Source organism: Doryrhamphus excisus, chromosome 10, assembly GCF_030265055.1.
Source record: "Doryrhamphus excisus isolate RoL2022-K1 chromosome 10, RoL_Dexc_1.0, whole genome shotgun sequence".
In the NCBI taxonomy this organism is placed as follows: Eukaryota; Metazoa; Chordata; class Actinopteri; order Syngnathiformes; family Syngnathidae; genus Doryrhamphus; species Doryrhamphus excisus.
Window position 1 is genome coordinate 6815001 of NC_080475.1, and position 27500 is coordinate 6842500.

The 27500-nt window shown below is 48.1% G+C and overlaps 3 protein-coding genes across 8 annotated transcripts in view; all 3 read left to right on the forward strand.

Moving 5' to 3' along the window:
- pklr (pyruvate kinase L/R) overlaps positions 1–3902 on the forward strand; it is a 28181-nt gene extending 24279 nt beyond the window's left edge. For all 4 annotated transcript variants that reach the window (XM_058085745.1, XM_058085747.1, XM_058085744.1 and 1 more), the window contains 5 exons: positions 1–13; positions 97–263; positions 1281–1347; positions 3458–3572; positions 3661–3902. The exon at positions 1–13 is cut by the window's left edge and continues 140 nt beyond it. In XM_058085745.1, coding sequence (XP_057941728.1) covers positions 1–13; positions 97–263; positions 1281–1347; positions 3458–3572; positions 3661–3767 — 469 coding nt within the window. In that variant the 3' untranslated portion in view covers positions 3768–3902. The remainder of the gene's footprint in view (positions 14–96; positions 264–1280; positions 1348–3457; positions 3573–3660) is intronic.
- A 1208-nt stretch (positions 3903–5110) lies between these two features.
- On the forward strand, positions 5111–19057 carry LOC131137502 (potassium/sodium hyperpolarization-activated cyclic nucleotide-gated channel 3-like). Of its 3 annotated transcripts, none has more exons than XM_058085536.1 (9): positions 5111–6802; positions 11964–12170; positions 12379–12592; positions 14076–14237; positions 14668–14886; positions 14958–15104; positions 15176–15416; positions 15486–15650; positions 16101–19057. In XM_058085536.1, the coding sequence occupies exons 1-9, from the start codon at positions 6096–6098 to the stop codon at positions 18233–18235; spliced, it is 4197 nt and encodes a 1398-aa protein (XP_057941519.1). In that variant the 5' UTR covers positions 5111–6095; the 3' UTR covers positions 18236–19057. The 3 variants fall into 3 exon arrangements, with proteins under 3 accessions (XP_057941519.1, XP_057941518.1, XP_057941520.1); XM_058085537.1 differs by lacking the exon at positions 5111–6802 and adding an exon at positions 10667–11064; XM_058085535.1 differs by having other exon boundaries at positions 15176–15650.
- Positions 19058–21574: 2517 nt separating this feature from the next.
- Positions 21575–27500, forward strand: part of zbtb7b (zinc finger and BTB domain containing 7B) — a 22642-nt gene continuing 16716 nt past the window's right edge. Inside the window, exons 1-2 of the mRNA XM_058085346.1 lie at positions 21575–21822; positions 24755–24879. The gene's annotated coding sequence lies outside the window, so the exon portion shown is untranslated. The remainder of the gene's footprint in view (positions 21823–24754; positions 24880–27500) is intronic.

Here is a 27500-nt window from a genome sequence, read left to right on the forward strand (position 1 = left end):
CATGATGCACTCGGTGTGTTTATGCGTGTTTGTGTTGCATTTAAGACCTTCTGAATGCCGACCCTCTCTCTCTCTCTCTCGCCTTCTCGCTATCAGATCTGCAGGGAGGCAGAGGCGGCCATTTTCCACCAGCAGCTATTCGAGGAGCTCCGGCGACTGACTCCTCTGTCCTCAGACCCCACAGAGGTCACGGCCATCGGGGCTGTCGAGTCTTCCTTCAAGTCCTGCGCTGGGGCCATTATAGTCCTCACCACCAGCGGCAGGTGGGCACTCCAACCCTCCACTATTGTCTTCTTAAAAACTGAAGGTTAAGGGTACTACCGCATTTTCTGGAGTATAAGTCGCTCCAGAGTATAAGTCGCACAAGGCCAAAAATGCATAATTAGGTCGAAAAAAAACACAAGTCACAGTGGACATGACAATAATTATATATTTACAAATATAACAACATCAACTATTCAAATTTTTCATATTTGGAACTGAATTGTGTGCACGTATGCATGCATTAAAATCAATGTGTAACCTCATGCACGCTACACGGCTCCATGCTGCCAACTGGCTTCCTGCTTGCCGTGGAGCGCTCTCACGTGGGAAAGATGCACTCCTGCCACCTTGTGGACGTTTTCACCGCTTAAAACCTCACCTAACATGATCACATCTATGGTGCAGTTGCATCATCACCTTTTTTTTTGCCTCCGATATAAAAAGATAAAAAGTTAAATATGTCTTTGGTAGCAAAAGAGTTAACATATCAACTTTTCTATAGTATAGTATTTGTATAGTCATTTTTTGTTTTTACTCTATTCTTGTATTTTATATATATTTTGTATTATTTAGTTTGTTTTCTTGTTAAATTCCATTTTTAGAATGCCCTGTGGACCAATAAAAAGCAGCCGTGTGCCACAAATGGCCCCTGGGCTGCACTTTGACCACCGCTGAAATAGCCCGTTAGACACTAATACAGATCTGCTGTAGTTCATTAGCCTCGGCTAACTCATTGCACCAGCTGTCATGGATGTATACCTCCTTTTTACCGCACACGGGCTCGTTCTAGCTTTAAAAACAAACAAACAAATCCCCGAGGAAATCTACAGATGGAATATTGTGCTTTCACATCCGACGGGATTATTATTTCTTTGTTGAGTTTTATGTATGCAAACAGCTTCCCTAGCAGGGCTAATACAATTTTACACTCACAAACAACATAACATGATTTCCTCCAAATGTTAGCATTGATGCTTCCGGCCTGAATATGCTCACATCACACGTGTGTCGTGCAGGTCGGCACACCTCCTGTCCAGATATCGACCCCGCTGTCCCATCATTGCCGTCACCAGGAGCCCGCAGGTACATTGTATTCCGTTGAAGTACATCATAACTATGTCTTTCTTGGAATTCGCTTAAATGGCCCTCGGTGCTGAACAACCACTCCCCCTGCCTGCCAGAAACACGTCACATTGTTCCTAACGACCTGGCAAATTCACCACTCTTTGTTTCCTGCATCTGTCCGCCTCGGGTTCCTCCATCTTGGCCGCTTTTTTTTATGTTTAGACCGTCCAAATAGGCCATGGCTCGATTTAAAAGTGCACACTTTTCAGCCACGGGGAGTAAATCCGCACAGGAGCCTCGTCTGCAGGCGGTAGGCACGCCGCAGGAAGGTTAAAGGTCAGGTGACTCACGCGGAGCGTCACATCTGGACCCGATGTGGATGCGCTGGAGGCGGCTGTAGCAGGACGGCTTCAACCTGTGAAGCCGCTTCTGAGGTCAAAGGGCGTTTGAATCCTTAAAGAGGCACACTCGCTTTTGCCCACTTTATGAAGTCCCCGTTATAATGTTCATACATTAGCCTAAATATAGCATACATGCTGTTACTGCAGTATTTGGTCATGTCATTACATTTAATAATACTTTTCCCTCAATGTTATCAGGACCTGATGTGATTGGCTGAGAGAAATCCCATACAAAATGCTTCAAATGATTGGGATCATACAGCAGATCCCTGCATTCCGGGGGGTTGGGGGGTGTTGACATTGACGGGGGCACCAGTGAATGGCAAAAAACGCAATAATAATAATAATAATTCCCCCCCTCCATAAAAATGTGTATTTTTGACGCTCTCCTCGGACATAAAAATGTGTATTTTTGACGCTCTCCTCGGATTTTGGATCAACATTTGCAATAAAAGCACATATAATAATAATCATTCCCCCCCTCCATAAAAATGTGTATTTTTTACGCTCTCCTCGGACATAAAAATGTGTATTTTTGACGCTCTCATCGGATTTCGGATCAACATTTGCAATAGAAGCGCATATAATAATAATAATAATTCCCCCCCTCCATAAAAATGTGTATTTTTGACGCTCTCCTCGGACATAAAAATGTGTATTTTTGACGCTCTCCTCGGATTTCGGATCAACATTTGCAATAAAAGCGCATATTATAATAATAATAATAATTCCCCCCCTCCATAAAAATGTGTATTTTTGACGCTCTCCTCGGACATAAAAATGTGTATTTTTGACGCTCTCCTCGGATTTCGGATCAACATTTGCAATAAAAGCGCATATAATAATAATAATAATAATAATTCCCCCCCTCCATAAAAATGTGTATTTTTGACGCTCTCCTCGGACATAAAAATGTGTATTTTTGACGCTCTCCTCGGATTTCGGATCAACATTTGCAATAGAAGCGCATATAATAATAATAATAATTCCCCCCCTCCATAAAAATGTGTATTTTTGACGCTCTCCTCGGACATAAAAATGTGTATTTTTGACGCTCTCCTCGGATTTCGGATCAACATTTGCAATAAAAGCGCATATTATAATAATAATAATAATTCCCCCCCTCCATAAAAATGTGTATTTTTGACGCTCTCCTCGGACATAAAAATGTGTATTTTTGACGCTCTCCTCGGATTTCGGATCAACATTTGCAATAAAAGCGCATATAATAATAATAATAATAATTCCCCCCCTCCATAAAAATGTGTATTTTTGACGCTCTCCTCGGACATAAAAATTTGTATTTTTGACGCTCTCCTCGGATTTCGGATCAACATTTGCAATAAAAGCGCATATAATAATAATAATAATAATTCCCCCCCTCCATAAAAATGTGTATTTTTGACGCTCTCCTCGGACATAAAAATGTGTATTTTTGACGTTCTCCTCGGATTTCGGATCAACATTTGCCGTAAAAGCATGTCGTGGGTGCCATTGTTGACTAGAGACGGGAGCTAGCAAGCTAAATGCGTGTTAAAGCCCAAACGTGCATTTATTGAACACACCTCAAGTATCACATGACTCCATTCATGATAATATAAAAACTGCGTATGACTTTCTAAATAGGATTTTCTGTAGACATGACATAACGCTCCCATTCTTCTTTAGTGTTAGCATTAGCATTAACGTCCACTCAACCTCCCAGCTTTGTGACTGCTGTCCTTAAGGTGGCGCGTCAGTCCCAGCTGCTACGAGGAGTCTTCCCCGTCCTCTTCCACCCTCTGCCTGCCCCCGTGTGGGACGACGACGTGGACAACCGTGTCAACTTCGGCATGGACATAGGTGGGTGTGGCTTTCTTTTTTTCCATGTCAGGGCTGTGCGGTTTCACGCGGAGTCACGCCGGTGTCGTATATTTTGTGGTGGCCTCAGGCAAGGCGAGAGGATTCCTCAAAACGGGGGACATGGTGATAGTGGTGACGGGCTGGATCCCCGGGTCGGGTCACACCAACATCATGAGGGCAGTCAACGTTCTGTAACGCTGCAACGACTCGCCGCTACTCCACCAGCTCATCAGTCACACCAAACAAGGTGATAATGCTCGCCACGCCGGCGTCACATGTCCGGCGCCACAATATTAATAAAACTTGAACTATTCATGAAGTATTCTGCTGCCTGGTGCGTGATCGGAATGAAGTGTGTCAGGTTTAGACGTGTCGGGAGATAAGAATGAACGCCGCCTCTGCATATCTTGATCCGGTCTGGCCTTTATTCCAGTCACAGTCCTCGTCTCCGCCGCTGCCGTTCCTGGTTTATGAGCACAGATATGAGGGAGGGGTGACGGCGGGCCTGGCCTTTAGTCTGCTGACATGACCCAGATGCCACATCTGCACCCTGTTCCTTTGTAAACTCATTACGCAGACCTTCCTGGGTCTTGATCACATGACTTTTTTATATGATTTGACTTGCGGGGTTGATAGTCCGGACTCCTTACAATAGAATCGCTGAATTCTCTATTTTGAACTATTCTAAGACCCTGTGATGATTAGGGGGCTGGCCACCAGTCCAGGGTGTACCCCGCCTCTCGCCCGAAGACAGCTGGGATAGGCTCCAGCACCCCCCGTGAACCTCATGAGGATAAGCAGTAGAAAACGAATGAATGAATAGTAGCCATAGTAAGAAAATAAGCCGTTTAAGTCTGCTCAGGTGGTAGAGTGGTTGTCTCCCAACCTGCAAAGGGAGCCGAGTGGGGTGTGGACAGGAAGTGACGTCAGGGGTTCAGAGCCGCAATACTAGCCCGTGTTAAGGATGATTATTATGCCTTTTGTGAGATCATTCAAACCTGCAATGAAAACCTCGTTCGTGCCGAGCATGACGGTAACATTGCTGACACCCAGTGGCCACTGTAGAGTACTACACACCATCACAACATTGTGGAATATTTCTATTTTACTGAATTTTGATGTTTGCTTGCAAAATTATTAGTTTAGACAACAATAATGTGTCAAATTTGCTTTTATGTGCATATTTTGGACTAATAATGGCCACAAATTCAGCCAAATATTGACTGTATGAGAAGACAAAGAGCGCCCTCTGGTGGGGCACTGCTCCCTTTGCCCCAATGCTAAATAGCGATCATATAGTGATAGTTGTGTTCCATAAGCAAGGCACTTCGGACGTAATCGTACTTTTTTTAGTTGTTAGAAATGTTGTCACGTTACACTTGTGTTACACAGTCTTGCCATTTCCGGTATGGGCGTGGGGATGACGCACCTGCTCGGGAGCGCGTGCCGGTGAAACGGATAGGGCGGCTGTATTGTGACGTCACTAGCAGACATATTTAATCCATACCCTAAAAAGGGCGCTCCTACTGCTGTGTTTACGTGTTTATCATCGGGCGTGGGAGGGACCGGCTGCGACCTCGTGAGGTGAAGTTGAAAAAAAAAAAAAAATTCCACGCGTGACGTCACGAGTCTGGCTGCTTCCCCGCGAGCGTGGAAGAAGGCGCAGCGACTTTCGCCGCTCAACAAGTTGTTTGGTTTTGTCAGACACCTTTTTTTGGAGACAAAAGAAGGAGGCACCTTCCTCCTCATCATCATCATCCTCCTCATCGTCGTTACACGACAGGTGGACATAATGTCACGGAGGGTCCACGCGAGTGGGAACACGCGTGTGATGATGAGGGACGCGAGAAGGTCTGCAGCTTCCCAGCACCGGTACCACTGATCCGGTTTGAGGAAGAGGTCCGGTCCGGGTGAGCGCCGCTTGAGACGCGCCATCATCATCATCATCATCATCATCATCATCACGCTCCTTTCACCCACCCGTGGATGTCATCATGCCTCCTTTAAGGTGGCTCGTTGTTGCTTTTTGCGCCGCGCCTGGCAGAGTGGGCGCCTAATTTAGCGCGCCCTTCGTGTCCACCAACGACCCCTGACAGCGGATCAGACGTCCTTGTCGTCCGCCTTCATCACCCTCCGGACGGCGTGAGCGTTACCGGGTCACCCCGTCATCGTCATCATCATCATCGCCGTCGTCTTCCGGCATTGATTTTAGGAACGGGGAATCCGGTGCCAGCGTGACCGGCGTCGGAGCGATGAGGGCGGCCGTGGAGAGGGGAGGGAGGGCCTCTGGAGGAGCTTTCAAGGACGAGCAATGATAGGCAAACATCTGGAAGGACAAACGTCACACGTCGTTTCAATGGAGCCTTTTCATATTCCCCACGGCCACTGAGGGCTGGGGAGCGGGGAGGGGAGTGTCCACGTTTGGGGGTCCTCTGTGACCCCATCACTTTTCTCAATGTCATATTTATCCCATTGATTATTATCTCCTACGGCTTTTGGTTAGATTTGTCCTCCTCGCTGAGGATGGACGGGTTGGTCGGAGGGGTCGCCGCCCCCAGCAGCGCAGCCGGGTCTGGGGGCGACAGCCTCCCCAGACGTAATGGAGGGGACTCAAAGAGGCGCAGTAAGGGCAGCCTGCCCTCCCCGGGTTACAGACTCTCCCAAGCGTCGCTGGAGGGAGAAAAGGCTTCTTTTGGGGGGGATTCAGCCTTGGGGGGCCGCGTCCGCCGACTCTCCATCATGAGCTCCTCCGCCAGGGATGGCCTTCCCTTTCGCACGGCGGGCACCCCGACCACCCCCGTGCCTCTGCCGCCCCCGCCGCCGCCCTCCTCCTCCTCTGCCGCCGCCGCCCACCCTCCGCCTCGCTCGGTGGGCTTCGCCACATCCCGCGCCGCCCTGGCATCCACCTCCTCCTCCACCGGCACCGGCGTGATGGTGGTGGCTACCGGCCCGGAGACCACCACCACCACGGCTTGCAACACCATGGCGGTGGGGACACCTGAGACGGTTGGTCCGTCAGCGCTGGGCGGGTTCGGCATGGGGCTGGACGGGGAGGACTACAGCAACTCCAACCAGAGCACCTTCATCCAGAGACAGTTTGGAGCCATGCTGCAGCCCGGAGTCAACAAGTTCAGCCTGCGGATGTTCGGATCCCACAAAGCCGTGGCTTTGGAGCAGGAACGACTCAAATCAGCCGGCGCCTGGATCATACACCCCTACAGCGACTTCAGGTATGGGCACACACGGCGGCATCGCACCGTTTGTTTGGCTAACCTTGGCTAAGATGGACTGTTCTCCCATGGTGGGCAGCACCATAACGACATTATTATACAAATATAGAACATATTACAGTACAGATAGATGCATTGGTAAATAAAGCATTAAATCATTGATGAATAATGCAGTACATCCAGTAGCGTACCTGGATACTACAGTATCTGTATACTAGAGGCAACATATCCAATAAGAGCAGACATTGGATAGTACATATGTTCTCTGTTCCATCCATTCCATAGGTGTACTTGGCATGTTGACATTATGAAGGTTTTGTGCAAGCATATGAATATTTCCTCCCATTCATATTTTTATTATTATTATTATCATCTCTCCTTGGAAGAAAAATATGTTGTTTGCTTTGTGCATCATTTTAGCCGTTTGAAAATGCAGCAGATCAACAGGGTTCGATATTAGGGTGTCTATTAGGGTGATTAGGGTGTCTATTAGGGTGTCTATTAGGGTTTCTATTGGGGTGTCTATTGGGGTGTCTATTAGGGTGATTAGGGTGTCTATTACGGTGTCTACCAGGGTGTCTACCGGGGTGTCTACCGGGGTGTCTACCGGGGTGTCTATTGGGGTGTCTATTGGGGTGTCTATTGGGGTGTCTACTGGGGTGTCTACTGGGGTGTCTACTGGGGTGTCTACTGGGGTGTCTACTGGGGTGTCTATTGGGGTGTCTATTGGGGTGTCTATTGGGGTGTCTATTGGGGTGTCTATTCGGGTGTCTATTAGGGTGTCTACTAGGGTGTCTATTAGGGTGTCTATTATGATGATTAGGGTGTTTATTAGGGTGTCTACTAGGGTATCTATTAGGGTGTCTATTACGGTGATTAGGGTGTCTACTAGGGTATCTATTAGGGTGTCTCTTAGGGTGTCTCTTAGGGTGTCTATTAGGGTGTCTATTAGGGTGTCTATTGGGGTGTCTATTAAGGTGATTAGGGTTTCTATTGGGGTGTCTATTGGGGTGTCTACTAGGGTGTCTACTAGGGTTTCTACTAGGGTGTCTACTAGGGTGTCTACTTGGGTGTCTACTAGGGTGTCTATTAAGGTGTCGATTAGGGCGATTAGGGCGTTTATTAAGGTGTCTATTGGGGTGTCTATTAAGTCTGCCCCTATTAGGGTGAATAGGGGCAGAATGGGAGACATAGGAGGTGAAAAGTATACCTGGTGCAGGGTACCGGGTGTCTGATGCCAGACCCCAGAGTCCACAGGATATACCACAGGATGCATGGATGGATAACAGGTACAAGAATAGGGATGGGTGGGGGTGGGGATATGTAAGAGACAAAGTGCAGGTGACAAGTTGTCCAATTTAGGCAGCAACACAGCCCTGGGGGGGGGGGCGGTCGGGGGTCTACCACAAGTGTGATAGCAGGAGTAAAAATACTCTTCACTCCACCGGTGATGTCACATGGTCACATGCAAATCAGTGGCGTTATTCCTGTGGACCGGCTGACATGGTCTCCCGGACACGGCGCTCCTAATCTCCAGACGGACCGATCAACAATGGAGGACTCGATCCCCAAGGCTGCTGGCCCACATTGGTCTCATGAGGGCTGGCTATTGTGTAGTCTGTCATTTTGACGGCGGCTGGCACCGTCTTGGCTCGGGTGACATAAGAGGAAGGCCGGGCTGGAATCTCAGTCCTCAGGCACACGGACACCCCCCCCCCCTCGTCCCTCGTTAATAATTCCAATTACTGCTATGGCAAGACTACAATTGGATTTGGATGAATGATGCATGGCCTCGTAAATGATGCAGCTTGAGTATGCTTTATGCATCGTTGAGTCTGGCATCTAACTTTTCATTCAAGTACCTGGAGTCTTCCTGCACACCCATTACTCTTAAACCTCCTTTACTCCTTCTTGGTCTACCTTCGCTCACCTTCGCCACCTATGGCGCCTATGGCTTGGACCTATGGGCTGTCCATGTCTACTGTGTCCATGTCTACTGTGTCTACTATGTCGACTATGTCTACTATGTCTACTATGTCCATGTCTACTATGTCTGTCTGTTTATGTCTGTCTACTATGACTATGTCTTCTATGTCTATGTCTACTATGTCTATGTCTTCTATGTCTACTATGTCTATTATGTCTATGTCTACTATGTCTATGTCTATGTCTTCTATGTCTATGTCTACTATGTCCTATGTCTGTCTTCTATGTCTATGTCTACTATGTCTACTATGTCTATGTCTACTATGTCTATATCTTCTATGTCTATGTCTACTATGTCATGTCTATGTCCTCTATGTCTATGTCTACTATGTCTATGTCCACTATGTCTATGTCTATGTCTACTATGTCTTCTATGTCTATGTCTACTACGTCTATGTCCTCTATGTCTATGTCTATGTCTTCTATGTCTACTATGTCTATGTCTATGTCTTCTATGTCTATGTCTTCTATGTCTATGTCTTCTATGCCTATGTCTTCTATGTCTATGTCTGTGTTTATGTCTGTCTACTATGTCTATGTCTGTGTTTATATCTATGTCTGTCTTCTATGTCTTTGTCTATGTCTGTGTTTATGTCTGTCTGTCTTCTATGTCTACTATGTCTGTGTTTATGTCTATGTCTACTATGTCTATGTCTTCTATGTCTGTGTTTATGTCCATTTCTATGTCTTCTATGTCTATGTCTTCTATGTCTACTATGTCTATGTATGTTTTTATGTCTATGTCTACTATGTCTATGTATGTGTTTATGTCTATGTCTACTATGTCTATGTCTTCTATGTCTATGTCTGTGTTTATGTCTATGTCTACTATGTCTATGTCTACTATGTCTATGTACGCTGTAGACCAGGCTCCTCACGCTCATTGGTCGCTGGTTTTGTGGACAGACACTGTGAGAGCCAGATGGTACCATGTAAAGGGTACATGCAGTACTTATATATATATATATATATATATATATATATATACAGTACACATAAAATAGCTAGCATGCGATGCTACGCTGACAATCGTCGGTGAGACGAACGCGGCGTGTGACAGCAGCTGAGCAGATCCATGCAGGTCACCACTTCACCTGTTCAAGGCGGCGCCAGGAGGACCACCTGATCAACACCTTTGATTGCATTTGCAATTCCAATCAGCCGCCGTGTGCGCTTTAATAAGACGCGCGTGCTAGTCAGCGTAGAAGGGGGGGCCTGCCTTGGCTCTGCTTTTTATATACTCCATTGCAACAGGCTTCACCTGGGACGACTATGAGGGGGGTCCTATTGTGACCTTTGGCCTTGGGCAAAAGTCAGACTTTTTTTCCCCAGAAATGTACAACTTTATTCTTGACACTTTTTCCCCTATGTGTCCCAAATACTCCATTGTACTTTATTCTCGTGACTTACAACATAAAGTATGCATTTTCCTCAGAACCTTTTTAAAAAGTTGTAAAATATCTTCAGTATCGTGCAGGTGAACCTACTGAAGTGTTCCATGTGTCGTGGCAACGTGACGCGTACCACAGACAGACCAAATCACTTCCATGTCACGTAGTTGCTAAGTAGCCACTTAACAAAGGTCCTGCCAAGGTCAGGAATGAAGCCGGGGCATCGCTATGACAACAACAGCGGCCCCATGATTCCTCGTTGCGCGGCTGTAGTGAAAGCCCGCCAGGAGAAGGTGTGCACTTCATCTTCATCAGTCTAGTGGTCCAACCATGAGGTTGTGTTACCAAATTAGAGCTCAATAGCGATCGACCACGGACGGAGCTTGAGTGTACTCCGGTCAAGGGGAAAGGGAGGGAGGGGGGGGGGGGGGGGGTGGCAAGTCATTGATATGGGTTATGGTGATGGATGAAGGGGATTAGAGGGAGAGAGACAGAAGGAGGACAGAAGGAGGACAGAAGTCGTCTCTAGATGATTGGCTCGTCTCCTCTGTCATACTTTAATCGCTTTCCCAATTGCCATGTCCCCGCTTTTTATCACAGGGTTACGTCACTCTGTCAGACCGCCCCAACACGCATGCACACGCATGCACACGCATGCACACGCATGCACACGCATGCACGCAACAGAGATTGACGAGGTCATGTCTTGTTGTCCTCTGCAGTCCTCCATCGTGTCTCCACTTGACTCTTATGACGACTACATGACGAACTTGTGTCGCCAAAGCTTTCACGTGTCCTACATTTGCCGAGTACGGTGGTCTGACTACACGACCCCCCCACCACCATTCCTCAAAAATCCCAGGAATTCTTCAACTTCTCATTTTGGTAATATTGGAAAAGACTGTTTTCAACGTTATGTTATGGCGTGATTTTCTCCAGCAGATATCTGCAGCTGTGTCGGATTCGAGTCAGAAATGAGTAGCGTAGACAAGAATTTGAGGTGCATTCACAGACATTGGGTGCATCCAGCCATCCATTTTCCTCCGCTTATCCGGGTCCGCAGTCTTAGTAGGGAAGCCCAGACTTCCCGGTCCCCGGCCACCTCCTCCAGCTCCACCAGGAGGACACTAAGGTGTTCCCAGGCCAGCTGTGAGACATAATCCCTCCAGCGTGTCCGAGGTCTGCCTTTTCCCGGCTGGGCATGCCCAGAACACCTCACCAGGGAGGCGTCCGGGAGGCACCCGAACGAGATACCCGAGCCACCTCAACATTGGGTCATTACGTTATTTTTATTTTTTTTCCCGGGAAAAGAACCGCGACCCACTGTTGGGTCCTGCCCCACCTGTTGAGAACCACTGGCCGAGTGGACTCTCTCAAGCACCCAACATGATTAAAATGGATGATATCACCTTCTTATATAATTCAGTATTCATACAATATTACATCACAACTGGTTTCCACATCATTAGGATTTTTTCCAATTTATTAGAAAAATTATTTATTTAAAATTAAAAAATATATATTTAAAAATTATTAGAAAAATGTATGTATTTATTTAAATTTCTTTTTAATTATTTACAAATTATTAGAAAAAAAATTAATTTATTAGAAGCCTTTATTCTCCTTTAATCTCCATCTAATGTTGTGTTATTGAGATTTTTAATAATATAATATTATTATAATATTATAATAATAATATTCCAATATTACGTGTAATGAGAAGAACACGGTGGACCAGGATGGAGAGTAACGATGTTCACGAGCCAACTGTGGTGTCCACGCAGGTTCTACTGGGACCTGCTGATGTTGCTGCTGATGATGGGCAACCTCATCATCCTCCCGGTGGGCATCACCTTCTTCCGAGACGAGAACACGGCGTCGTGGATCATCTTCAACGTGGTCTCCGATACGCTCTTCATGGTGGATCTGGTGCTCAACTTCCGCACCGGCATCGTGAAGGAGGACAGCACGGAGATACTGCTGGACCCCAGGTGAGGGGCGGGATATGAATAGCCACGCATGCTAATGTGCTCTCCTGGCCTTCAAACACGCGCACGGGGAGAGATGTGAAAAGGTGACGAGCAGCCGGCGGTAGAAGACCTTTTGTTCACGCTCCAGCCGCCGCCTGATGAATATTAACGATGCCCCCGTCCCGACCGGAATGCCGCTGAGATCTTTGTGTGCTGTCTCGTGTGCCAGGGCCATCCGCCAGAACTACCTGAAGAGCTGGTTCCTCGTGGACTTTGTGTCGTCCATCCCGGTGGACTACATCTTCCTGATGGTGGACAGTCTGGACTCTGAGGTGTACCGCACGGCCAGGGCGCTGCGCATCGTCCGCTTCACCAAAATCCTCAGCCTGCTGCGACTGCTCCGCCTCTCCAGACTCATCCGATACATCCACCAGTGGGAGGAGGTGAGGGCGCCCCACGCGGGGGCTTTCCTTTCACGGGGGCCGTAGAGCTCAGATTATTGACTTTTATTTGCTAAACTTCAAATCGGACGAGGTGGGAAATTTGGAAAAACTAAAATAATAATTTGGAGTGCATGAGAAAGTGGAAAGGAAAACGGTCTCTTTGACCACATTTTTTTTATTTCTTAACATTTATATTGCACAACACAGCAGCGGCACAACCAATGTAGTAGTAAGCTAGCATGAATAGCACTGATGAGTTCATTGTAAACAACAGTACAGCAAGTGTAATGCACATGGCTAGCACAATGCCTAGCACAATCAATGTTTTTAAAGCACACGCAGAGCTACATCAATCTGCTCACGTTTATCGTAAAACACAGCAGCAACGGAACCGATGTTGTAGTAGCATTAAGCAGGCGTTTGTACAACAGTACAAGTCTAACGACTTTCACACCCACGGCTGTGAAACCAAGGTTTTAAAGCGCATGCAGAGGTAGATAAAGCTGCTGGAGGTTGCTCGCCCGTGATACTTCATATGCAGATCCTGCCATCTTGTGGACCACATGGTCATTCATTAATACATATATTGTAAAAGACAGCAGCAACAGAACCAATGTTGTAATGGACCACATGGCCATTTATTAGCAACAGAACCGGTGTTGTAATGATTCACATGGTCCACATGGTCATTTATTAACATCTATATTGTGAAACACAGCAGCAACAGAACCAATGTTGTAATGGACCACATGGTCATTCATTAACACGTATATTGTAAAACACAGCAGCAACTGAACCGATGTTGTAATGATTCACATGGTCATTTATTAACACCTATATTGTGAAACACAGCAGCAACAGAACCGATGTTGTAATGGACCACATGGTCATTTATTAACACCAATATTGTAAAACACAGCAACAACAGAACCAATGTTGTAATGGACCACGTGGTCATTTTTTAACACCTATATTGTGAAACACAGCAGCAACAGAACCAATGTTGTAATGGACCACATAGTTATTCATTAACACGTATATTGTGAAACACAGCAGCAACAGAACCAATGTTGTAATGGACCACATAGTTATTCATTAACACCTATACTGTGAAACACAGCAGCAACAGAACCAATGTTGTAATGGACCACATAGTTATTCATTAACACGTATATTGTAAAAAAACAGCAGCAACAGAACCAATGTTGTAATGGACCACATAGTTATTCATTAACACCTATATTGTAAAACACAGTAGCAACAGAACCGATGTTGTAGTAGCGGTAAGCAGGCGTTTGTAGCCCCATAAGCAACAGTACAAGAAGTGTAGTGACTTTATCAAGGACAGCTGAGTAGAACAAGCAAGGTTTTAAAGCGCACTCAGAGGTAGATGAAGCAGCTCTCATGAGTTTTCACATTGGGGGGAAATAACGGGGCCGTTGATGACAGTAACCCCCCCCCCACCGGCATCTTTGCTCCTCAGATCTTCCACATGACCTACGACCTTGCCAGCGCCATGGTGAGGATCGTCAACCTGATCGGCATGATGCTGCTGCTGTGCCACTGGGACGGGTGCCTGCAGTTCCTGGTCCCCATGCTGCAGGACTTCCCTCCGGACTGCTGGGTGTCCAAGAACCTGATGGTGGTGAGTGGCGTCCCGATGCCGCCATGTTGTACTGCTCTTTGTGTTATCTCTGTGTGTGTGTGCAGCATGGAATCAAACCATCATGCAGCACACATGAATGAGAGAACAGCTGAGTCAAGGCACAGCGGTTGCCCCAGTGACTGTTGCCTAGCAGGCGGATGCTGGGATTTTCCCAGGAGAAAAGTCCCCTCGGGTTTTGGACCATCCACGGCTATAATTGGACACCGCTATGCACACGCACACACACACACACGCACACACGCAGGCGGGTTTAATCGACATTTCATGTGATTGTCCTTCATTATTCTTCCACAAGTTTTCTGTTCAAACAAGATGCTGGTGCCCCCCCCCCCCTGTTGCATGCTGGGATCTCAGCTGAGTGGAAAAGAAAAAAGGTCCTGGTAATTAACGCCTCTCCTCTGTGGCCCAGAACGACACGTGGGGCGTGCAGTACTCGTACGCGCTCTTCAAGGCCATGAGCCACATGTTGTGCATCGGCTACGGCGCCCAGGCCCCGGAGGGCATGACGGACGTGTGGCTCACCATGCTCAGCATGATCGTGGGCGCCACCTGCTACGCCATGTTCATCGGCCACGCCACCGCCCTCATTCAGTCGCTGGACTCGTCTCGGCGGCAGTACCAGGAGAAGGTGAGAGGTAGTCGGATGATGGCGCCATCGCCAGGGCGACGCGGTACTTACCTGTGTGTGTGTGTGTGCAGTACAAGCAGGTGGAACAGTACATGTCCTTCCACAAACTTCCTGCCGACGTGCGGCAAAAGATCCACGAGTACTACGAGCACCGCTTCCAGGGCAAAATGTTCGACGAGGAGAACATCCTGGGGGAGCTGAGCGAGCCCCTCAAAGAGGTGAAAAAACACATTAAGACGCCGTTAGCGCGCCCCCCCGCCCCCAGGCTAACACGTGTGTCTTGACGCAGGAGATCGTGAGCTTCAACTGCCGCAGCCTGGTGGCCAACATGCCGCTGTTCGCCAACGCCGACCCCAACTTTGTGACCGCCGTGCTCACCAAGCTGCGTTTCGAGGTCTTCCAGCCGGCCGACTTCATTATCAGGGAGGGGACGGTGGGCAGGAAGATGTACTTCATCCAACACGGGCGGGTCAGCGTCCTCACCAGGGGCAACAAGGAAACCAAACTCAGCGACGGCTCTTATTTTGGAGGTGACAGGAAGACTTTTTCAGGATTTTATTCTTCCACGCTCGTTTCCACCATCTTTCTTGCTTTCCCAGAAATCTGTTTGCTGACTCGAGGGCGCCGGACGGCGAGCGTGCGTGCCGACACGTACTGCCGTCTGTACTCTCTGAGTGTGGACAGCTTCAACGAGGTGCTGGAGGAGCACCCCATGATGCGGCGGGCCTTCGAGACCGTCGCCGTGGACCGCTTGGACCGTATAGGTAATGCCGGTGACCATTTCCTGTCCCCAAAATGCAATTGCTCCTCCGCATTGTGCTGAACTTTTAAGGCGCTTTTGTCAAGCGTGTCCTTGGCGGAAAGGTCACAGGTCGGAATCAGCAAAACCAAATGATGGAGCCTACCCTCCACTGGGCACGCTCAAACACAGTGGAAGGCTTTTTAATAATAATCTGTTCCGGGGTCAAACTGCGGTCGACCTCTGCCAAAGCTGAAGGGTTGTGGTCTGAATAACAACATGGAGGATTTTATTAGCATTGCCTCATGAATAATAATCATAATAAAAGTCAACCTTCATCACTTCATCATGTAGCCCGACTTGTGGCACGTTGGATGCCATCAATAACTGGTGGGAGGAAGGCTCACATTCATGTCCTGGTTCTCAGTTCCTGTCTGCCATAACCGGAGACTTGTCTTGTGTTGCTGCTCCACAGGAAGGAAAAACTCCATGCTACTGAGGAAGTCATCTCAAGGTGGTTCGCTAGGGGGCAGCACGGGCCGCGGCGGGGGCCGGGGCGGAGGGGGCCCGGGGGCGGGCCTGGCGGCAGGCGGCCTGGGCTCCTGCGACAGCATCCTGGTGCAGCAGATAGTTAAACACGACAGCATGCCGGCCATGCAGGACGCCATCGCGGCGGCCGCGGCAGGGAGAAGCGGCGTCATGGCGGGAAGCGGCACCATGTCCCCCAGGCCGCGCCCCATCATCTGGGCGCCCCTGGTTCATGCCCCCTTGCAGACGGCGGCCGCCACCAGCAACGTGGCCATCGCCCTCATGCACCAGCAGCAGCAGCAGCTGCAGCAGCTGCAGCAGCAGCAGCATGCGCTGGGGGGCGCGTTCTTCCTGCCCTCCCCTCTTATATCGCCGTCGCCCTCCTCCTCCTTCCCGCTCTCGCCTCCCCGTGCGCCCGTCTTGCAACCGCTACGCCCCTCGGTCAGCTCCCTCATCGGGATGATGGCGATGAGCGGGATGGGAGGGTTATCTCCGAGAGGATTCCCCGCCTCCCCGTCCATGATGGGCCCACCCGGCGGGTTGGCGTCCCCGCCGGTGGCCAAAACTCCGCCCACTTCGGCGTCCTCCGTGCCGACGTCTGCCCAACAAGGAAGGACTCTTCACTACAACCTGCGCCTCCAGGCGGATCATCTTCCAGCAGGGGGTGGATCTGTTGCAAACCCGCCAGGAGGGGGAGGAGCATCAACTCCACCGTTAAACAAGATACAGACCCCCAACCCCTCTGCCACCCCCGGTGGCCCCTTAGATAACAGCGCCCCCGTGAGCAGCCAGCAGGGGGCAAAGGAAGCTCTTCTGCGGCATGGTGGCAACAGCTGCCAGGGTCTCCCCGCCCTGGGCAGGCTCACCCAGGAGGCCAGGCTGCTGTCGGCGTCGCAGCCCACTTTGCCTCACCGCTCCTGGGCTGGAGTGCAACCTCACCCCCCTCTCCACCGGAAGGCGTCTGGAGGGAATTTACTGGCAGCTCCTTTCCTGGCGGGGCAGTTGGCCCGAGGCGGCAGTGCGGGAATACTGACCTCCAATCCTGCGGTGCCGCCCGCGGGAAATATGACGCAACTGCAACAACAAGCCCCGCCTTCTATTCAGCCCGCTATGTACATGCCTTCTGCCCCGGGCACCCCGCCATCTCCAACCCTGATGATCTCACAGACCCCCCGACCGAAGCCAGCTCCCGCCGGACCGTCTCGCTCCTCCTCGCCGCCTCCTTGCTCCACTCCTCCCTCGACGGGAACAACCCCACTGCTGTTCTCTATGTCCCGCCCCAAACCCATGGCAACGCCTTCCCCTCGCTCTTCGTCCCCCTCGCCGTCCTCCACTCCTCCCCCGTCCTGCGTCTCAACCCCCGTTCCACTACCTCAAACGTTTGGAGCCAAGTCTTCTCTGAGCTCCTCGCCTCCGTCTCCGGCGGTCACCTCCTCCGTACCCCCGCAAAGCGCACGAGTCAAGGCTTCCAGCACGCCGCCCACTGCGTCACCCTTGTCGGGCCCCAGCCCTGCACCGACCCCAATCCCGTCCCCGACCATGACACCCAGACAAACGCAGACACTTGCGCCGCCTTCTCCGCCAACGTCCAACCCGTCCCTCAGCAAATCCCCGAGTCCAACCTCTTGTCTTCAGCCATCTGTCTTTGGTGCTGCCAGGACGCCCACCCCAAGCCAGATCCCCAAACCGTCCCTGGCCCCTCCCCCTGCGAGCAGCAACTCCCCCACCAAAGTCAGGTTCACCGTCCATCCTGTGAAGCAAACCCTGACCCCCAGCGCCACGTCCGCCTTGAGCCGTCCCCCAAAGTCAGCCCCGAGCTCCACCAAGACCACCGCATCTCCGAGTGACTCCGCTGCTGCATCCGCCCACCTCCCGAAACCAACCCCGACCGCCGCCCCCACCCATTCCTCCAAACTCAGTGCGCCTTCCTCGTCGGCATCCGCCGTCGCAGCCGCACAATCGACACACGCCGCCGCCCCGGCTACCAACACCTCCCCGAAGGGCGGCAAAAAGGACCCCCAGCTGTCACTGGCCAGAAAAGACTCGGAGGGGCTGAGACACAAACTCCCTGCTAACATGTAGACACGGAAAAGAAGAGGAGAGGCAAGGAAGTGGTTTGTACTGACCAACCAGCCAGGCTACAAAAACATCTTCTGTGGACAACTTGGTGTTTACATTCACGCTAGGACGTCATCGTGGTAGAACGTCGTCTTCATGTCACTCAACATGCGTCGACATGCGTGTCGGTGGTGGTTGGAGCAAGCAGGGACGGGAGTGCCGAGGCAGAAAGCCAACGAAAAAGAAGAAAAGCTTACTTCCACATTCCGAGGTTGATTAACAGAGCAATACCTGTGACACGTCTCTGTGCTGCGTTCAAGTGCTTCACACTAATTTTAGAAACATGGCAACTTTATTTACAAGGACAGAGACGGTGGAGGTCAGACTCACATGCCCAGACACCCAAGACCACTTCAATCAGCAACTCATAATTATAAGTATACATCCGCTTATGCTGGAGCCTATCCCAGCCCAAAGACTTGTACTTGAACGGGTTCCCCTGTGGATGTTTTTTTTTGGGTTGCTTATTTTTTTTTGCTGCTGTAAATAAACGTGCCTCCGCTTCCTCAGCGCCCCCCCCCCCCCCCCATCACCTGTCCATCCCGCCCCCTTTCATGTGATTTTAGCTAACGCTCGGCCCTTCCCCTGCCCAACACCGTGGCTTGGTTCCCGCCCATGTTTGATGTTCTGTGTGGGTAGCAACAAGGATACCATGATGCCTAGATGATATAAATATATATACGCTATATATTTAAGGACCAAATCTTTGATTTTATATCTAGCACAGCTTTAGCTTTTCACTGGAGGATGGCGGAGGCCATGATGTTGTACGTGTGGATATGACAATAAAGCGTCTTTAGGTATCACGCCGCCTGTGGAGTCTGTGGACGCTTGGGGGGTCTTTCATTCCCGATATCGGATATCGGCACAGAAGGCTTGATGAGGTGATATCAGTCAGAGAGAGAGACCGCCATTCTCTGTGAGAACTGGTCCCATCGCCAGACTCCTGCTGACACGACTCAGCGCCGATGGGGGCCGGCTCTGCTGTCTTCCAGCCAATGACATTCTGCCGTCCTGTGGGAGTCTGGAACGCTGTGCGAAGGTGTCAATCATGGCGGATGTTCCTGGAAGACCAGCGCGTGATGAGGTTGGTCCTATTCAACTTCCCCGGTTCTGTGTTCCGTGCTAGGACAAGTTTTGTACTCGGCTGCTTTATCAGACTTGGTGTCCAAGAATGCTGCCACGGGGTTGATATCATTGATATCGCTCCTACTCCTTGCTAAACATGCTAGCACTACCGGCTAAACACTGCTGGCGTGATCACCGATATCAGACCGATATCAATATCGGATCAAAATAATCTAAGATTTGGAGAATCAACGATATCAGACCGATATCAATATCGGACCAAAATAATCTAAGATTTGGAGAATCACCGATATCAATATCGGATCAAAATAATCTAAGATTTGGAGAATCACCGATATCAGACCGATATCAATATCGGATCAAAATAATCTAAGATTTGGAGAATCACTGATATCAGACCGATATCAATATTTGATCAAAATAAACTAAGATTTTTTAAATAAACTTGTACATTTACAACAATAAAGTCGGAAAGTTGATGAGAAGAAAGTTTCAACTTTATGTTCCAGGTATTGCCTGAGACGACCATGGAGAGGGGGTACTTTCTTGACCTTTGGCCTATCGTCATCATTTTATGACGTTCATCATGAAAAGGTATGACTTTTATTCTCATAAATTGACGAGAATAAAGTAGTGTCTTTTTTTTCTCAACTTTTTTCTTCTTATGACTTTAGTCTTTGAATTTTACGACTTTTCTTGTAAATGTATGACTTTTATTCTCGGAATTTTTTTTAATGTCTTAATTTAGGACTTTTGTCTTATCAACTTTATTCTCGTAATTTAACATTTCATACATTTCTTGCAAATGTATGTCTTTTATTCCAAGAAATCTATCTCCATTCCCCTTCAAGAGCCCAATTCATGTTTGGTGCCGCTAGAGGGCGACAAAGCTTAGATAAAAAAAACTTGAACAGCAAAGGCCTCCCAACGTGTTCCAGCCAGGCCCACAAAGTGAAAGTGAAAGCAACATATGTAGATATGCTAACAAGTTATATATAGTTGAAGAAAATAAACGCATTTTAACTTTGTCGTACAGCTAGCTAGCTATCGAGACAAATAGAATCAAAAACATGGATTGGGGGGGTTGACCCGGGTTGGTCTGTTTCTCAGGTCAGAGGTCAATGACGGAAAGAAAACTTTATTTAACCACCTCATTTTTCTAAAGTTAAACATCATTTTGTTTTGATTGATTCTCTTAATATTACAACTTTAATTTAGACATATTTTTTCTACAATATTTACAGTATGTTACTAAAAATGTCTTATTATATTATCAATTATTGTCATCAAATTGTTGCTTTTATTCCCTTTTGACTTTATTATGGGAATATTACAGCAGCTTTTTAAAAAATACATTTTTTTAATTTACATTTTGAGACTTTCTTGTAGATTTTCTTCCTGTAATATTCAGACTTTATTCCCATAATATTCTAACTTCTTCCCCAACCTAATATTCCAGAAATTATAACTTGTTTTTGTTTTATTTGTTTCTCCAAATATTATGAATATATTATGAATATTATTTAAAAATAATCTTTTTCTTTCTTCAATATTTCCCATTATTGAAATGAAATCAGTGGAATGATCGGCTCCTTTTCTAGAGAGTCGGGTAATATGAAGCGATTCTTTTAAAAGAATGAGGATTTCCCATGATTGCCTGTAAACTAGGAGTGGGGGGGGGGGGCGACCCAAATCGATATTGTCTAAACCTGACGTGGTATCAGTATGGAATGAGTTGACGTGAATGATATTTTTCAGTTGTAAAGTATTATTATTATGATGTATATTACGTTTAATATTGACTCTATTTTAGTCAAACAAATGTCTTTTTCTTGTTGATACAATCTTATATCTTTATTGTATTGTATAAAACATATTAGTCTGATTCTAAACAGAATCGGCACATTAAAAGCACCAAATCGTTCACTGATGTTCCACAGCTAAAAGTGCTGATATCGGTAATCGGTAATTGTATGCCGTTTATCTTGCAGGAGGGGGCGTGGCTACCATCCCGCCCACCTGTCGTCTTCCCGCGGCGGACAGACACTGGTGCTAGCCTATCCGTACCTCCACCCCCCAACCCCCCACCGCCCCCCCACCGCCGCCGCCACCGGCAATCTGCGAAGCCAATCGGCGACCAGCTGAGCCTTAAGTAGGCCAAGCCGCTTCCTGGTTCTCGAAGGAGGGGTGGGAGTGGGCCAGTCCAGCCGGAGGAGGAGGAGAAGGAGGAGGAGGAGGCGGCACTTCCTGGAGGTGCTGACCGGCAGTGGAACCAAAGTTGAGGCAGCAGTGACGGATTAAAAAACACGCGTGCAGTGGAACATTGTGGACTTTTCGCCATCATCGGCGTTGTCATTAAACGCGTGGACTCTACTTTCTGGAGAGAGAAAACAAGGCGCGGCGGGTCGACGCAAACCAGGAAGTGCATGAGTGACGTGGGAGGCACAGGACAGGTGACACAGGTGAGTGCTAATATTAAGTCTGCGTGTGTTTTGCGTACGCGTGTAGTACATATTCGCGAGTACTTTGGTGTACACTGAGTGTACACGGTATGTACTTCCTCTTCGGGCTTGCCGACGGGGTCACGGCGGGACTCGACGTCGCGTCGCGTCACTATGGCGGTTGCGTGTTGCGCGTGCAGGTGAGAGTGCGGCTCGAGACGGGCTCGGTGGCTAATTCTAGCGAGACTAGCTTATGGACGGGACCCGAACCCGGACCCGAACCCGGACTTGGGGGGGGGGGGGGCTAGGGTGGACCTGGTGGGCGGTGTGAGGGATCCGAGAGGGAAGATGTACCTGTTGACTCCCCTCAGACGGACTGGCCCGACTAGCTTAACTGGCTTGGGTTTGGTTTCCCCTGTATGGGCGCGCACGCGCACACACACATACACACGTATACACACACACACACACACACACACATATACACACACACACACTTGTTTGGTTCAGTCTAGCGACGCCATGCAGGTTTGATACCACCTCGCCTTACTTGACTTCCTGGTTCTTCATCCAGGTAGGCCCAGACTTAATATGACCTCATCTTGGTGGGAAGTTCTCCCAGTTCTCCCAGTTCTCCCAGTTCTCCAGTTTATGACTAAGTTGATACTTCAAGGACTTGTCCTCACATATTTTTTGGTGAGTTAAAAACTACGTAGTACACAAAGCACAAGTACATGTGTAGTAAAAAGAATCAGTATTTGGGTGGCTGGACTCCGGGAAAACCGGGACTACTGTCGCTGCTCCTCCGCACTGAGGACCCAGATGAGGTGGTCATCAGGATTCATCCCAGTCGCCTCCCCAGGGAGGTGTTCAGGGTGCATCCGACCTGCAGGAGGTCTCAGGGAAGACCCCGGACACGTTGGTGAGGCTATGACTCTCAACCGGCCTGGGGACTTGCCAGGAGAAGCCGGGCGGGCCTGGGGGATCTGGGCTTCACTGGTTTGGTCGCCGCCCCCCGTGACCTGACCTGACCTGACCTCACCTTTTGGGTGAAGAAGTATTCAAGGGTATTCCACTCTTGGTCACATTTGGAAGTACCCCCAAAAGTCCGGGCCTCCGAGACCCCATGTGTGGGGGGCCACCCTGTAGTATTTGTAGTATTTTGATAAACAGTATTTTGATAAATGATGGCCATAACATCTCCTGTTATGATGGTACTATGGTCTGTACTATGTTCTATGTACTGAAGTACAGTTTTCGGTTTTCCAATGTATTCAATCTATGAATACAGGACTATGGCCTCTTGCTAGTAGTAAGTACGTAGTATTCACAGTTCCAAGTAGTATCGTGGTCAGGAGTCATCAGGGACGTTACACTGATGACACGTTACCTTCACACCGCATGGAGTCAGCCGCCCTGTCCCATGTGACACTCCTCCTCTTCTGTGTGGAAGTGGTTTTTGCCTTCTTATTTATGTTCTTCTTATTTGGAACTCGGGACCCGAGTTCAATCCCCGTGCACATGCGTGGGTTTTCTACGTGTACTCCGCTCCCCCCCACATTCCAAAAACATGCTAGGTTAATTGGCCACTCCAAATTGTCCATAGGTATGAAAGTGAGTGTGAATGGTTGTTTGTCTATATGTGCCCTGGGATTGGCTGGCCACCAGTCCAGGGTGGGCCCCGCCTCTTGCCCCAAGACGGCTGGGATAGGCTCCAGCACCCCTATGACCCTCTTGAGTATAAACGGTAGAAAATGAATGAATGAATGAATTTGGAACCCTTAAGTTTCGAAAAAAATGAATAGGAGGCTTGTTAGCTCAGTAGCATATGCTATATGCTATATGCTATATGCTAACAGTGGTGGCGGTCTGCAGTGGCGCTGTGCATCAGTGTTGAGCAATGCGCTGTAAAGGAAGAGTAATAGGAACGTGAACATAACTATAGGGGTGTTATGTCATGTCTACGGGGCTCTAATAGTGGTTAAATGGTATTTAGATAGTGTATGTTCAGGTTGTGTATGCGTTTATTAAAAATGGAATGCTACTTGGTGGAGATTGACCAATGGCGGCGGCGTCTGGACAGAAGGAACAGTCATAAAGGAGGGAAGATATTATATGATGATAATACTATTTATTATTTTCATTAGCATACCTTGACCTTGGTTCTTGTTGTTTATAAACAAGTACGAGGGAAGCCGTGTATGTTTATGTTGACTCCCCTCGGCCTGGCTGGCTGATGTTGACAGAAGCGGTTGTCAACATAACCTGCCATGTGACTTTCAGAGGCGTAACGAACGATAAGTAATAAATAATTTTTCAACTTTCAGTTTCCTTTTCCTCCATATTGTCTTCCATTCTTGTTTCCATCCGATATTTGATCTGTACGCCATTGGCCTTACGCGCTCTTTGGCGGCGTCCCGGTGTACGGTCTAGTTGGCGGCATGTGCAGAGGCCGCCGCCCGCGTTTTGAAACGAAACGTAAACGGCGGCCATGTTTGACTGCAAAGGTAATTGGACATCTGCTTCATGTCCTCACATGACACCCACGCCGTGCCTCCTCCCTTATGACGCTTCATCATCATCATCATCATCATCATCATATGTGGGGTCTGAATCAGCTCTCTCTCTCTCTCGCCCTCTCTCTCTCTCTCTCTCTCTCTGCCTGAAGAAGAAGGCAATAAAAAGGATAGACGGCATAGAAAACACCATCGCTCTTTGAAAACATCTCCGTTGACCTGATTGACTTTATCTGCTATCATGCAGGATGTGGTCGGCTTTTTTAGTCTTTTACTGGAGCCCCCCCAGCCCCCCACCCCCACCCCCCCACCCCCCCACTCTGTTCCTGATGCATCACAGGATAGTGAGTGTCTACCGTCTACTACAACACAGACCCTGATCACGTCTACATGTACAGTATATGTACACAATATATAAGTTGTATTCCTTTTCTCAGGTGATACGACCTTGGCTGACCTTGGCTGACCTCGGCTGACCTCTGAAACGACGACGACGACGGCAACAAAAGTGGAGTGAGACGGAAAACAGGCACACGTCTTCTCCGGTGTTTATGGACTGCAGGTAGGAATGATGTACTACACTTGACCATATACTATATACTTCATAGGAATATACATTTTTATCTAAAGGGGACCTATTATGCTCGTTTTACACCCTTTGTATGGAGTTGTGGTCTCCTGTAGAGCAGCTACACACAATAACCCGCACGGAAACATTTCTAGATCTTCCACAATCTGCACCTATTCCAGATACATTTTTAATTTATTCCCCCCACGCATGGTTTGACACCAGAATACTACATTGGTACTGCAGTTTTAGGTCAGAATGGTTTAACACCAGAATACTACATTGGTACTACAGTTCTAGGTCAGAACGGTTTGACACCAGAATACTACATTGGTACTATAGTTCTAGGTCAGAATGGTTTAACACCAGAATACTACATTGGTACTACAGGTCTAGGTCAGAATGGTTTAACCCCAGAATACTACATTGGTACTACAGTTCTAGGTCAGAATGGTTTAACACCAGAATACTACATTGGTACTACAGTTCTAGGTCAGAATGGTTTAACACCAGAATACTACATTGGTACTACAGTTCTAGGTCAGAATGGTTAAACACCAGAATACTACATTGGTACTACAGTTCTAGGTCAGAATGGTTTAACACCAGAATACTACATTGGTACTACAGTTCTAGGTCAGAATGGTTAAACACCAGAATACTACATTGGTACTACAGTTCTAGGTCAGAATGGTTTAACACCAGAATACTACATTGGTACTACAGTTCTAGGTCAGAATGGTTTGACACCAGAATACTACATTGGTACTACAGTTCTAGGTCAGAATGGTTTAACACCAGAATACTACATTGGTACTACAGTTCTAGGTCAGAATGGTTTGACACCAGAATACTACGTTGGTACTACAGTTGTAGGTCAGAATGGTTTAACACCAGAATACTACATTGGTACTACAGTTCTAGCTCAGAATGGTTTAACACCAGAATACTACATTGGTACTACAGTTCTAGGTCAGAATGGTTTAACCCCAGAATACTACATTGGTACTACAGTTGTAGGTCAGAATGGTTTAACACCAGAATACTACATTGGTACTATACAGTTCTAGGTCAGAATGGTTTGACACCAGAATACTACATTGGTACTACAGTTCTAGGTCAGAATGGTTTGACACCAGAATACTACATTGGTACTACAGTTCTAGGTCAGAATGGTTATACTACATTGGTACTACAGTTCTAGGTCAGAATGGTTATACTACATTGGTACTACAGTTCTAGGTCAGAATGGTTATACTACATTGGTACTGCAGTTCTAGGTCAGAATGGTTTAACCCCAGAATACTACATTGGTACTACAGTTCTAGGTCGGAATGGTTATACTACATTGGTACTACAGTTCTAGGTCAGAATGGTTTAACCCCAGAATACTACATTGGTACTACAGTTCTAGGTCAGAATGGTTTGACACCAGAATACTACATTGGTACTACAGTTCTAGGTCAGAATGGTTTAACACCAGAATACTACATTGGTACTACAGTTCTAGGTCAGAATGGTTTGACACCAGAATACTACATTGGTACTACAGTCCTAGGTCAGAATGGTTATACTACATTGGTACTACAGTTCTAGGTCAGAATGGTTTAACCCCAGAATACTACATTGAATGCAGTACTTATGGTGATGATGCAATGGTAATATGGAGTCTTTATTACGTACGGAAAGACGGAATAGTTGGGCGGGGTTTCAACAGATTGTTCCCTGTGTCGTGGCCCCCCTAACGGTCCCTAGACGGCGCTCATGACAGGAAGTTTACAAAGGCGGGACAACCGTACGCTTTGTTGGGATTTGATGACAAAGGACGCGAGTTTGATGTCCGCCAAAGACATGTGAGCCTGCTCTCTTAGTTCCGCTCGCCACAAACGTCACGGAGGAGGAGGAGGGGCCTGTTTCCGTGAGGGGGCGGAGCTACCGTGCAGCCATCCCGGCCTCCGGAGATGTGCAAAGTGGTTGAGCGTTTGAATATTTCATAAGCGCAGCCTGGAAGTTAACTCCTCTGTGGTTTCCACGGCCGCCCTCGCCGTCTAAAAGATGTTTCAGGAATTGATCCAAAAACTTGACTTTGGACGCTGGAGTTGCGTGGTTCATGTTTGGATGCTAGCTTGGTGTGACCATGAAACCATTTATTAGGGGGGGGGTGAGCCGTGAGATATTTGGGATTAGTACAGTACTAGTCCCAAACGTACTGAGTACAGTAGTTCCCAGTACGGGGACTGTACGGTCTCTGATTGGTTGCTGGTTTTGTGGGTTGAACCGTTTTTCTGCTTTTGTTGAGCGTTTAGCTAACCGTCCCTGGATGCATAGCACGTGTAGTGTCACATAGCAGTTGCCGTAGCAACACAGCTAGCCGCGTTACCGGGGTCCTGCGCTTTTGACTATTCAATATCTGAGACCCACCCCCCACCCCCTCCAGCAATTGATGCGTCGGTGTGGGCTATTCTGTATGAAAGGCACCGCATGATCAGATCACCTGAAGCTCCAGTCCAGCCACTCCGGCAAAGGACAGGGGGGGTCTATTTGAGGTATGGTGTTTAGTACACGACATGACACAAAAACTAGTATGTCGTTTTTTTTCAACTTGCTTCTAATGC